This window comes from Myripristis murdjan, chromosome 22 (genome assembly GCF_902150065.1).
Source record: "Myripristis murdjan chromosome 22, fMyrMur1.1, whole genome shotgun sequence".
In the NCBI taxonomy this organism is placed as follows: Eukaryota; Metazoa; Chordata; class Actinopteri; order Holocentriformes; family Holocentridae; genus Myripristis; species Myripristis murdjan.
Window position 1 is genome coordinate 13,669,615 of NC_044001.1, and position 12,405 is coordinate 13,682,019.

The following is a 12,405-nucleotide window of genomic DNA, read 5'->3' on the forward strand; positions in this document are numbered from 1 at the left end:
TTATTATTCTTTATATTCTTTTACTTTATTTATTCATCCATCCTCATGTTTTACTTGGAAGTATGTTTTTGAGCCGTGGTTTGAGCCACACATGCACAGACACTCATCCCCATCCTTGCTGCCGCATGGTGAGACTTAACCTGCATGCCTACAGTATGTGCACACTGAAAGTGAATCTTGCTTTCAGGCCTGAGTGTTATTTCCGCGAGTCAAGCGGTGTGCATATTTTGGTAAGTTGGCCCTGCGGGACCAGCAGGTGGTTTTCCATTCACTTAACCAGAGTGGTAAGAGCTAATATATTCCCCCTTTGCCATGCAGGGTGATTCATTCCGTGCCATCATCCCAACTGTGGTTCGGTGATATGAATCAGCCAATAGGACTCTGTAAGCACAAGGCTGCCCTGCTGCCTGGCTGATAAGTGGGCCACACAGAGAAGACTGGACATACTCAGGGCATTCTTATTCTCTCGCTCCCTCTTCCCCCGTCTCTCTCTTTCTTTCAAATTTTCACTCTCTCTCTCTCTCTCTCTCTCTCTCTCTAACACACACACACAGATATTTTCCTTACACTTTCACTCATATTGGAGCTCACACCCTCCCTTATTTATTTTTATTTTTTTTATATATTTCCCTCTCTCCAATCTCTCTGCTGTTGTGCTTGGTGACAGGGTTAAACTGGAGGAAAAAGAAAAGTGTAGGGCACTCTCCAAAGCTTGGAGGCTTTTCTTAAATGTTTTATAAAAGTTATCTCTCTCACACATAGCTCAATTGTAGGGTTGTTGGCTCTCCTTGTGTCATTGCAGTGAAAGGTGACTGTTGACTTCCCGGTGCCGGTTGTCGTCTTTGCCCCGTGAGTCGTCATTTTTCATTACAAACAATCCCGCCCTCGCAGTTGTGTGCTGTACAGTTGATGCGAAAGCCTGTGACACCGAGACAGTCGTGAAGCACACCTTTACAGCCCTGTGAGCCATGAACAAAAGACTCTGCTTGCTTTTTTTCCAGTCTGTGGTTTTCCTGTCCAATGAGAGCTCTTCAGTCATTTGTTCTCATCCGACCCCGTCTCACACAAAAGGGCTAATTTCTGCACATAATGAATCTCGCTCACAGACTGATTGCACTTCTTGCTGTTTGGTCATGACAAATTAATGGAGTGCTGCACAAATATCGCAGATTTGTTCTTCTGAAAGGAATCAGCCTCCCACCAGTCAGTGTTTTGCCCTGCAGTTTCACACAGAGAGAAAAAGGGAGAGAGAGAGAGAGAGAGAGAGAAAGAGTGAAAGGGAGAGAGAGAGAGAGAATGAGTAAGCAAAAACACCCCGTCAAATTATTGTGTGGACATGACGACGTAGCAGAGAGGCAGAGACCTAGCAGAGAGGTGCCAACAGTACAAATGCCTTCATTACTTTGTCTGTTTCTTGTTGCATTGAAATGCAGTTTGAAATCAAAGCACACATCCCTGGCCTAGCCTGTATCCCTGGTGGCAGGCGGGCAGGCAGGCGGCAGGCAAGGCTATGGCAGAATATGCCCTGTAAATAAAGAGAGCTAATTTTGTTGCCTGCGGCAGCGATGTGCAACCTGACCTTATCAGGAGAGCCTCTGTCTGTCTGTTAAATCCTCTGTGACTCACCCTGCTCCCTCCCTCAGGAAAGGCGGCCTTCTGCACGGAGCTAGATTTAAATAACCTCTCAACCGAGAACAGCAGGGAAATGCAGAGAGAGTGCGAGCAAGCAGGTGCCTTCCCCCTTTGCCGCCTCAGTAAACAGGTGATGCAATGCGCCCATGTGCAGTGGCACCCTTGTTCCCCAGCAAATGCAATGCAACAAAATGCAATTTTGCCCCTGACAGAGAGGAAGCGGAAGGGTGATAGGAGATAGATAGACAGAGAGAGAGAGAGACAAAAAGAGAGAGAAAGAGATTAACCAGCATCTCATATGAGGGAGTGCAATAGTAATGGTAACACTGGGCCGACAGCGAATTGACGGCTCTTCACCAAACATCTATCACAGGCATTCAGAAGCATTTTGGGGGGGTCGCAGAGAGGGTAAGAAAGAGAGGGAGAGAGAGAAAGAGAGAGCTGGAGCTGGAGGCCCAGGCACAGTGATGGATCACCTACATGCTGCAGCAGCCTCGCCACGCTGAACTCACCCTCAGAATTGATGAGCCACACCTCTTGTCTCCCCGTCTCCCTCACTCTCTCTTCCTCTCATCTCCACTATTTCTCCATCACTCTCCCCCATGCCCCATCCCCCTCTCTCCATTGTCGGCTCTCTTCTTCCTGCGTTCACTCTTGCCGTTTCTTCCTAGCTATCTCTGTCTCTCTCACACCCAGCTCGCCCTCCATCTTCATCCCACCTTTCTTTCTCCCTGCCTCTCATCTTTTTCCTTCCGTCGCTCCCTGTCCCTCCAAGCCCCACCTCTATCCCCCAACCCCCACCCCCCGGCTCTGTGTGTCAACAGCAGGCAGCAGACCCATGGAAGTGCCATACTAATAAGGTTAGAGGGAGCATCTCTGTTTCCCAGGGTGACACCTTTATAAATGACAAGAGCACGAGGCTCTGCCGGTGTCCAATCACCTCCACAGGGGCTCACCCGTAGGGAGCTCAGCGCGTGTGGTGCGTGTGTGCATATATACGTGTCTGTGCATGTGTGTGTGTGTGTGCTATTCCCTGTACGGGTCTTGGAGCAGGGCGGGTTTATGGTGGAGCAAGTTGGAGTGGACAAACAGCATTAGGGAGGAAACAGATCTGGAGGCAGAATGAAGGCGATGGAGAGAAATGACAGCCTGGAGCTCATCTGACCAGTACTGCCTTGTTATGACTCCCTGATGTGTGCACCAGGGGCACACAAAACAGACACTTCCTCCCTTTATTGCCTTCCACCACCTCTATCTCTGTTCTGTAGTCTGTCGCCTCTCAGGCTCTCTTTATGGCCTCCACGGAGGGGCGCAGTGTTATGTGCTTGTATGTGTCTGTGTTATAGGCTCCTCTTTTCTTTTTCTTTTTCTTTTTTTTTTTTTTTTTTGCAGCGTCTCTGTTTTGCTCTAGCGTTTTAAAACAGAGGCAAGGTTAAATTACATAGGAGCACACTGCACTGTGTGGAGCTCTTATCGTTTCAATAACAACACAACCGCCTCTCTGGCCCCTCACATGGCAGACACGCAGGCAGACTCGGGGAAGACAAGAAAGTCACATAAAATAATGCAGATGAGACAGGAAAAGTGTAGAGCTAGAGACAATGTGACGTGCTGGCTAACAGAACAACAGAATCAGCAGGAGTTGTTGTCCTCAGCACGGCTAGTCTAAATTGAGTTAACGCAGATCCGTGCCTGCTCATACAAGAGAGAACTTAGAGACATTGTTGCTCACAACATGGACATCATGTGCTTTTCCTCTGGAATGCTTACCATGCCCTGTCCATTGTATTAGTGACGGATGGGTATACTGTATGCCAGGCCTATAGGTAGCATCTCTGTAGTTTCTGAGAGGCTGCTATAAGACAAACTAGGTTAGAAGCTAGCTATTACTTTCAGATTCAGGGATGGCATATTCTCACTCAGCATGCAGGGGCTTTAGACCAGAATGTCGTGAATGACAGAGCAGGAGCGGGCAGATCAGTGGAATGACATCAGGAAGCTGGCAGGTGATAATCCCCCCACAATGCCATTCCTATTACAGTTTCCCTAAAGCTGCGAGGAATGCTACGCTACATCCGCAGGGTAGGACGGGGCTTCTGTGTTGAGTCTGGGGGCTTTCTGTAGTGTGTGTGTACCCATAAGCAAAATATGCCTGCTTGTGTGCATGTACATGTGCATGCTTACTTGTGCATTTGACTGGTTGTATACACATGTGTGCCTGCCAGTGATGATAATTGGAGAGAAAGCTGGGAAATAGCCGTAAAGCTTGCAACACCTTGGCTGTGGGTGCACGCCATGGAACTGACTGCGGCGTCATCATTCCTGACCATAAAAGCCGCTCAGCCAGTCAATGCAGTCTGGGTTCATTCTCTCCTCGCTGCCCAGTCTGAGCTATTTTTAGCCTGCCTGCCTGCCTGTGCAGCCTGGCTCAACCGCCGTCCCAGCTACCTGGATATGAGGGCTTTGTCGCTCCTGCAGGCTGGAGCGTCACTGATCTGCAAGCTTTACAGCTGCCTGTTTCCCCACCCAGGACTGCAAAATAGCTCCAGTGGAGAGAGGAACAGAGACAGACAAAGAAAGACGGAACGAGAGGCAGATCATATTAATATATGCTTCACAGGATCTAAGCGTACGACATCAAAACGCATTAAATGCTTGTATTGAGTTATTGTTTGTCCCTGTTGTTGAATACTCAAAAGTGTTCAGTGTTCTAATGAGGCAGGCTGACACTTTACTATTCATGATGATTGGAAGTTGAAACAATACAAGTGTTTATGCCCTGCGGCATACATGTATGGTCTATCATTTTTTGCAATGAATTTCATTTTGGTACAGTGGGCTGTACTGCAGAGTACCTTTTTTCTTGTGGTTTACATGCATTGTTAGTCACAGACATTTTGTTTGGGTAGTCTTTCTCCTGCAGGTATACAAACCTGCGCCTATTAATTCAGCACAATATTATTCAGTATTCCCTGGCATGGTAAACAAACGCTCCAAACGGATTCATTTGAAATGCCTGCGCTGCAATCCCATGGTGCATTAAAGCTGTTTAAATGCAGTGAGTGCTCAGAGACAGTCACTCAGGGTCCCTCATAATAGTTCCTCCTCTCTTCTTATTTCTCTTGGGCGTAGCTATACTGGCACCAGTTACATCAAATCATATGAGTAACTTAAACTGTATTATGTTTGATTTTGAACCATGTTACATCATTCCTTGGTGGCAGTTTTACTGGGATACACTTGTGTTGCTAGGCTCTTTTTTTTCAACCTTATTTTTGAATTATGCAACAAACAGGCAATACCACTGTATGATGTAAAATAAACTGGCAGCAAAACACTAGATTAAAGCTGGTTTCAAATCTGTCAAGTGTTCCTTTTCATGCCTGTAGGTAGAGAAATGGTTAAGTCCGCCTCCTCTGAAGCCAAACATGTCCCATGCTGGCCTAGGATTGAATCCCATCACAGCCTTGTCTCCCTCTCTACTTTTCAGCTAAATAAACTAGAAACACGGAAGGTGATTTCAGTATTTCTAGGTCCTTTTAAAAAACTCTGTTACATTTTAACCGAACCCTCATTTCAAATACGCTTGCCCACCTTACCCTACATATCCCAGTCCCACTCTGCTCTGTCTGTAGGCTGCTGTGGCAAGTCTCTGTTTCTCAATCGGCGGTAATCTGAGGATTAATGACAGGAGCGCATCTGCCAGTCATGTGGCGGCGCGACACAGATGGCGAGGGATGCACACAAGGGACACAGACCGGCAAATCATTGGCTCCAACATTCTGTCATTTGTCCGCTACAACATGCTGTTGCAAAGCTCTAATGTTTTCAATCACTTCCATCCAAATTCTTCAACTACCTGAGTGGCTCCCACTTGAAGAGTCCCACTCTGAGCCTGCAGTGGGTGCTTGCTTTGGATTTTCTGACCCTCACTGTGGTGGAGTATGCTTCTCTCCAGGCGGTGTTGTTAGTAACTTAGCTTCTCTCCCACTGCTTTCTACCCTAATATGTTGCATTGACTTACATCTGTTGTGCGAGTACTACCACCACCACTAGGAGCACAACAACAGCAGCAGACAATGGCTGAAGTGATAGGAGTCCCATTGGCTTTCAGTGGCACTGTAATAGCACATATCCAATATGGAGGCAGAGAAAAGATGATCCTAACAATGCCTCTGGCAGTGCCTCTGGCTACAGGGCCAACACACACACACACACACACACACACACACACACACACACACACACACACACACACACTTACACACAATCTGTGTTTTGCCTGCCTTAGAGGAGCAGAGGAGCAGGCACATATGTCTCCCTGAATTACTTTTAAGAAAAGGCACTGGGAGTGATTCTATTCTTGTAGGGGGAAACACAGTCAATTCTGATTTCATAAAACAATTCTCTCACTCACACTGTATGTCTTGCTGTGTTTATTTCTCTCTTTTTTCACCCTCATTCGCATGTTATCTTTTTTCTCTTTTTTTCCCCTCAATCTCCCCCTCTCTGCCTGTTATGGTGTCTGACCAGGTGGTGGGTCCCCCAGCTGCTGGAGCCTTCCGGGAGCGTCCGGCCAAACCTACAACTTTCCGCAAGCTCTACGAGCGTGGAGAGTTCCCCATGGCCCTGGAGCACAACACCACAGGCAACCGCATTGCTTGGAAGGTAGGGCGTAGCATTGACTGGTGCTTAGGATTTTTCACTCTGTTGACAAAAAAGGGTGGTCTGGGCGCTAAAGCCACCAGCAAAGTGGCTGTATGTTGGAATAGCTGGGTAGATAGCTCTGACACTAAATAACCTTTAGTAGCATACAATTGGGACCCAGTGAAAAGCCAGCGATGGCTTAATATGGTGCAAATGATCCACCACTTGTCTCCACTCTTGCCATCACACTGGTGGTGGTGGACATTGAGGACTTGACAGGTGCTATGCAAACATCATTTATCGTCATTGTTATCAGCATCGATGCTCAGTTGAAGGTGATAGTGACAGTTTCTCACATCATCAGGGGTCCACTGTAGGCTGTAATCCTGTAGGAGGCAGTGCAGATTAGCTCACTTCAAAGCTCCGCCTGTCTCACAACACCAATCATAGAATCCATCAATCACGAAGGCCATATGAAGTCAGGCCAGTCTCAGCAAAACACAGTCAGTAATTGTATACTGCCTGTATTTCTGAGTGGTTGTGTGCGTGTGTATGTGAGTGTGTGCTTTAACATGCAGAGCTATTAGGCTACTGACTGACACAGTATGTGTGGGATGTATTCTTCTAATCATCTTGTTGCTTTATTACAGCTCCCACTATGCTTCTAGCAACTCCATAACTTCACAACCGCCGTGCGGCAACCACTCTTAATGACATTTATACATAGTAAGCAAGGATAAATGAATCAAAGCAAATATGCCCTTTTCTTCCCCTTTCCCTTCTTCAAAGAGAGGAAGAGAAGGTGGGCGGGTGAGTGAGCTTTCTCGCTAGTTAGCTGTCTGTCTCCAGGTGAAAACATTGTGAAATCATCTCTCTTTGTATGAATTATTTATGTAAAATGTTCAAATGAATCTTTGCTTTTGCAAAAAAAGGGGTTTTCTTTTGTGCTCTGCCATGAAAAAATACTCAGCAAATGGGATGTGGTGTATGAAATTGTTGCTGTCATATTCAATGCAGCTGTTATGCTTATTGATTTTTTCCCCCATACTTATAACATACTAGTCACTTATAATTCTCCCTGACAAATGGGTTTATTGCTCTACCACAGTGACTGTTTGAGTTAACACTTTGAGTGAGAACAAGTCTCTGTGGAGTGTTTTATCTTATGAAGTTGTGTATGTCTCTTTTAGTGGAGTAAAAAAACATTTTTTTCTAGTTTTTTTTCCAGATCTCTGTTCTTTAAAATCAGTTCACACAGAGATAGCCAGTGCTTAATGTGTGTTGTGAGTTTGTCTTTTTCTGCAGGTATGTGTGTGATTGTAACTGTGTGTTTGTGTGTAATGTGGCAGAGTGTAACCATGATTGGAGTAAGTGGAGAGGGGCTGCTGTGTGTTTGCACTGAGCTGCCCCCGGGGCACAGGTTCAAGACAGCAGCTCAGGATCAATCTTAGCCTTAGAGCTCGGCCCCCTAGCAAATAAAAGTCTGGGGAAAGTGAGAAAGAGTGTGAGGCTTTCAGAGAGAAAAATAAATGCTGTGTTGATTTAGTTTGTGGTCTGAGTACTCAAGTACAGTTTGTATGTGTGTGTGTGTGTGTGTGTGTGTGTGTGGTGTGTGTGTGTGTGCGTGTGTGTGTAGTGTGACTGTGTTGATGAGTATGTGTATTCAGGTCAGGAGCTTCCCCCCTACAAAGATGCTGTCTACACATGTTTGCCTGTGTGCAGCGGCAAACAGGCAGTGCGACTCACCACTCAAATTGACCATGAAATAGACAAACAGGCCGCATATTTAGACAAACAAGTCTGTCCAATCAATATCTCCTGTACAGGTGCGCACATTTTTTTCATGCCTCCTCTCTTTCTCCGTCTCTTCCATTTACCTAGTTATCCCGCCTCCAAGCAGCAGGGAGCAGCAGCGCGTGGTTCTGGGCTTCTTCATGAATCATCTGCCTCACTTCTTTCAGGATTCCCTCTCACACACATTTAGGCTAGCACTGGGCTGTAGCCTGTCCCATGATTGAATAGTGTGGTGGAAAAGTGCTGTTGTCACAGTCAAACCCTTCCTTGTGTTTCCTGCAGGCTTATTGGTGTCACTGCAAGAGGGCTATTTTATGCTGGAAAAGGCTTAGATCCATTTCTACTATCAATTTCAGCATACATTTATGGCTGCACATTTATGGCAAAAAAAAAAAAAAAAATATTTAAAATTATTATGCTAAATAATTTGTCTTGGTTGCAAAAAACTGTTTCAAAATTATTTCATTATAATGTTGCATATATGTTTTCACCTCGTATTTCACCACTTATTTTAGTGAAGCATTATTCATAGCAGTAAAACCTGCAACCCTAAGACAGACTTTTTTTATTCTTGTTTGCCGTCATGTGCTTTAAAACCAAAGTATCTCCAAATGACAAATGAGCCTTTTAGGAACAAAAAAATATTTTCACTTGAAAAATAGGTTTTCTGCCCTAACAGTGGGATTATCCATTCTATGCTCTTTGCTGTGTTTCGTCAAAAATGATCTATGTTAGGTTTCTCTCCCACCTATTTCTTTTCCGCCAAAGCTACTTTTTTCTCAATCTTAGGGAATCATATTTGATACATGAGTTTCTGAGACCTCTACATCATCAGTTTGATAAGAAAAAAAAAAAAAAAAAAAATTCCTGAAAAAGCCGATGTATTCAATGTGATACATGTCTTCTGTCCCCTGGTGGATTATCTGTGCACTGCAGCACCAGAGGCCTCTCAACTGAGACATCCAAAGAGAGCGCTGTCAATTAGTGATGCACTAGTTTCAAAGAATTACAATTTTCTGGCAGTTATTTGATGGCTTAGGCTTTACAAGGTTAAGTTTCCATTTGGTTACATGAGAGCACACTGTATGTAATCATTATGATAGGTCACCTTTAATGGCTATTGAAAATTTAATCAACACTTATGTACTGACAGATTACACTACTGATTGTATAAATATAGAATTGTGACATATATATCTATAATTAATTGTGCAGCTCTAAGTACATGTTATCTGGAAGCAAAAGTGTTTTATTGCTCTGTATTTTTTTCCCGGCGAAGTGCAGTGTGGCTGGATAACTGACTCCCTACTTCAAAGGCTAGGCTGTAGCCAAGGAAGGACGTGTCCTAGGTAGCACTGAACTGCGCTTTTCTTTTGAAAATGTCGCCCAAGACTGGATGTTTGTCTCACCAGAAAAACTTGTCACCAGAAATGTTGATGTTGGCACCTTTATTATCGAAAATCACAATAATTCTTATCATGCATGCCTGTGATAGGGTTTCAGCCTTGTATAAATGTCTCTGGCATGATATAGACAGACACATTCAAGGTGCTATTTTACATAACATAATAATAATAATTTTTATTTACATTTGATTATGAATTCCACTGGAGTTGCCGTACCTGCACTATCCACCATTTTCTTGCTTTTGACACTCAAATGACACTCACTTCCCCTGTACACACAGGACACCTATGTCTGGGAAGGATGCACCTTTCTGTCAAAATCCAATGCCAAATGAAGGCTGCACTTCTCTGCTGTATTCAAAGGATCTTTCCTATTGGAATGGCGTTCAGTGACGTAGCAGCAGAGAAATGGCTGCAGCCTAGGTTGTGAGAAGCAGCTGCTGTTAGCACCAGCCTCTTCTCTCTTTAATAAAACAGATGTAAAGTAGGCTATACTTGCCAAGTGTGAAGAGCTTCATGACATGCTAAAAAGAATGTAGCCTACTCTCTGTTGTGTTGTTATGATCCTGCCTGAGCTGTGGCAACTGGAACTGTTCCATCCTGCATACATAATTTTTGAACACTTCAGGTGATGGCGCATAATGTGTACAGGTCTAAATGACAGGACTTATGAGCCTAAGGACATGCAACTGTGTTTATTTGTGCATGCGTGTGAGTCTGGTGTGGGTGTGTACACATTTTTGTCCATGTGCGCATGTGTGTGTGTATGTGTGTGTGTGTATGTGTGTGTGTGTGTGTATGTGTGCGTGTGTGTGTGTGTGTGTGTGTGTGTGTGTGTGTGTGTGTGTGTGTGTGTGTGTGTGTGTATGTGTATGTGTTTGCGGTATATGTTCATGTCTACGCTTGTGGGGGAAATGCAAGTAAACTAAATGTCAAGGGCAAGTTGAAAAAGGGAAGGTTGTATCTGAGAGGTAATTTGGCTCTCCAGAGGTAAAAGCCTCAGCTGTAATGGCTTGCTCAGGTAAAAGCTTTACACGTATGGGAAACATGTGCGGCAGATAGATAAGAGAGAGGAGAGCGAGTTTCTATCCCTGTCTATGTGCATTTGTGTGTGTGCATGTGCGTGTATGTGTGTGCGTTTGGCCCCTGCCATAACGTAGAAGCCAAAGGCCTGGAACAGCGCTGTAATCTACTGTGGTCCTCAGTGCCAGAGAGAGAGAGAGGGAGAGAGAGAGAGAGAGAGAGAGAGAGAGAGAGAGAGAGAGAGAGAGAGAGAGAGAGAGAGAGAGAGAGAGAGAGAGAGAGAGAGAGAGAGAGAGAGAGCGCTCCACAGGGACTCAGCAATCAGGAGACATGGCAGCCGCTTGGCTCTCAGTTATAATGGATGAGTTGAGGTCTTCCTGCCTTCCCTGTGGGGCTAGGTTTGACTCTCCCCTCCCTTCCCCTGTGCTGTGCTCTGCAGCCTGGCAGTCAAACGACACGGTGCACAGGTGTCTCACAGATGCGCGCACACATACCCACACATGCATGTACACCTCCAGAGCTGCTCAACACCCTGCTCATTTCATTACATTGATCGCCTATCTCCTTTGTCCTGCCCCATATCTCCTGTTATGCTCTGCCTCTCTTGTATGCGCCAGGTTGTTGTCTTTGTCCTCTTTATAAATCCTGTCCGTCTCTTTCCTCGGGCTTCCACATCACCGTGCTCCTCTTCCTCCCCCTCCTCTCCTGGCTCATATACTTCATCTATTCCCCTTTGTCCTTTTACGGAGTCCGTCTGAGGGCAGAAAGGAAAAAGCATTTTATAAAAATATCAATGCAAACCTGATTCCTGCTTGCCCTCCGCCACCACGAGCCTCAGTTGGCTCAGGCAGAAGGAATGGAGAGATGGGGGGGGGGGGGGGGGGGGGGGGGGGGGCAATCAATTAATCTGATCAAGCGCTTTAGGAAATGGAGAGCGTAAGCGCTCCTAGGGGACGGATATCCATCTCCTTGGGATGATTGAATTACGCACTGAGCGAGAGTTGGGGAGGAGGGAGGGCTGGAGAAATGAGGAGGTGACCGAGGATGAGGGAGCATGTGCTTGAGGAACGCAATTTTAGTGTGTGCTTGGTGTACGAGAGAGAGAGAGATAGAAAGAGAGGAAAGAGCAAGAGTAAAGAGTGGGGTGAAAGAGAGATGAGGTCATTGCATAAACAGCTATGGAGAGGTGTCTTATTTCTCTTCCTCCTCCCTCCTTTTTATCCTCCATCTGTCCATTTACATTTTTATGTGTCATACCTTATGGTGGATAACCCTCTCCTTTGACAGCATTATTACATGGCATGGGTACACCATTTTACTTTAGAGTCAATTCATAGCTGAATGCTACCCTGGGCAAATTTGTCATTTATTCAGCGGTGAAATGTCACATGTATATGGACCAGAAGCACAGAGGATGGCAGATTGAATTTTTATGTCAAGGAGTCTTTGTTACCATGATCACATAATTTTTTTCTTATCCAAATGCATGTGTTTTAATATCATAGACACAAGTGAATGATTGGCAAAGAACCTAATACTGTGCAATAATGACCACCTGTGGTTCCATTCAGGAATTTGAGGGCTAAAAACCTAGCTAATAACAGCTACTGTAACCAGTCCAAAGTACAGCAGCAGAGTGCTCCCACAACAGCTGTTTCACAGAGCTCTCTTAGTGAATGAGCTCTTCCGTTGTTTCAAAAGCTGAACAAAATATTGCAATATGTTCCTTAGAAATGTACTGCTCCTTATCATTATCACACTCTTTTGCAGAAAATGTCCTTCTCTTCCACATCTGTTGGATGCATACAGTACCCTTTCCTCTACTCAATATGAATGATTTCTTATCTACTCTGAGCACCATGAGCTTTGTAGGGGAACCTGTGAATAGACAGAATAAAATGGG

General features: G+C 45.2%; 1 protein-coding gene across 1 annotated transcript in view; it reads left to right on the top strand.

The window, feature by feature from the left end:
- pacrg (PARK2 co-regulated) overlaps positions 1-12,405 on the top strand; it is a 144,034-nt gene that overhangs the window by 25,399 nt on the left and 106,230 nt on the right. The window contains exon 5 of the mRNA XM_030044893.1: positions 6,166-6,300. Within this exon, the coding sequence (XP_029900753.1) occupies positions 6,166-6,300 (135 nt within the window). The remainder of the gene's footprint in view (positions 1-6,165; positions 6,301-12,405) is intronic.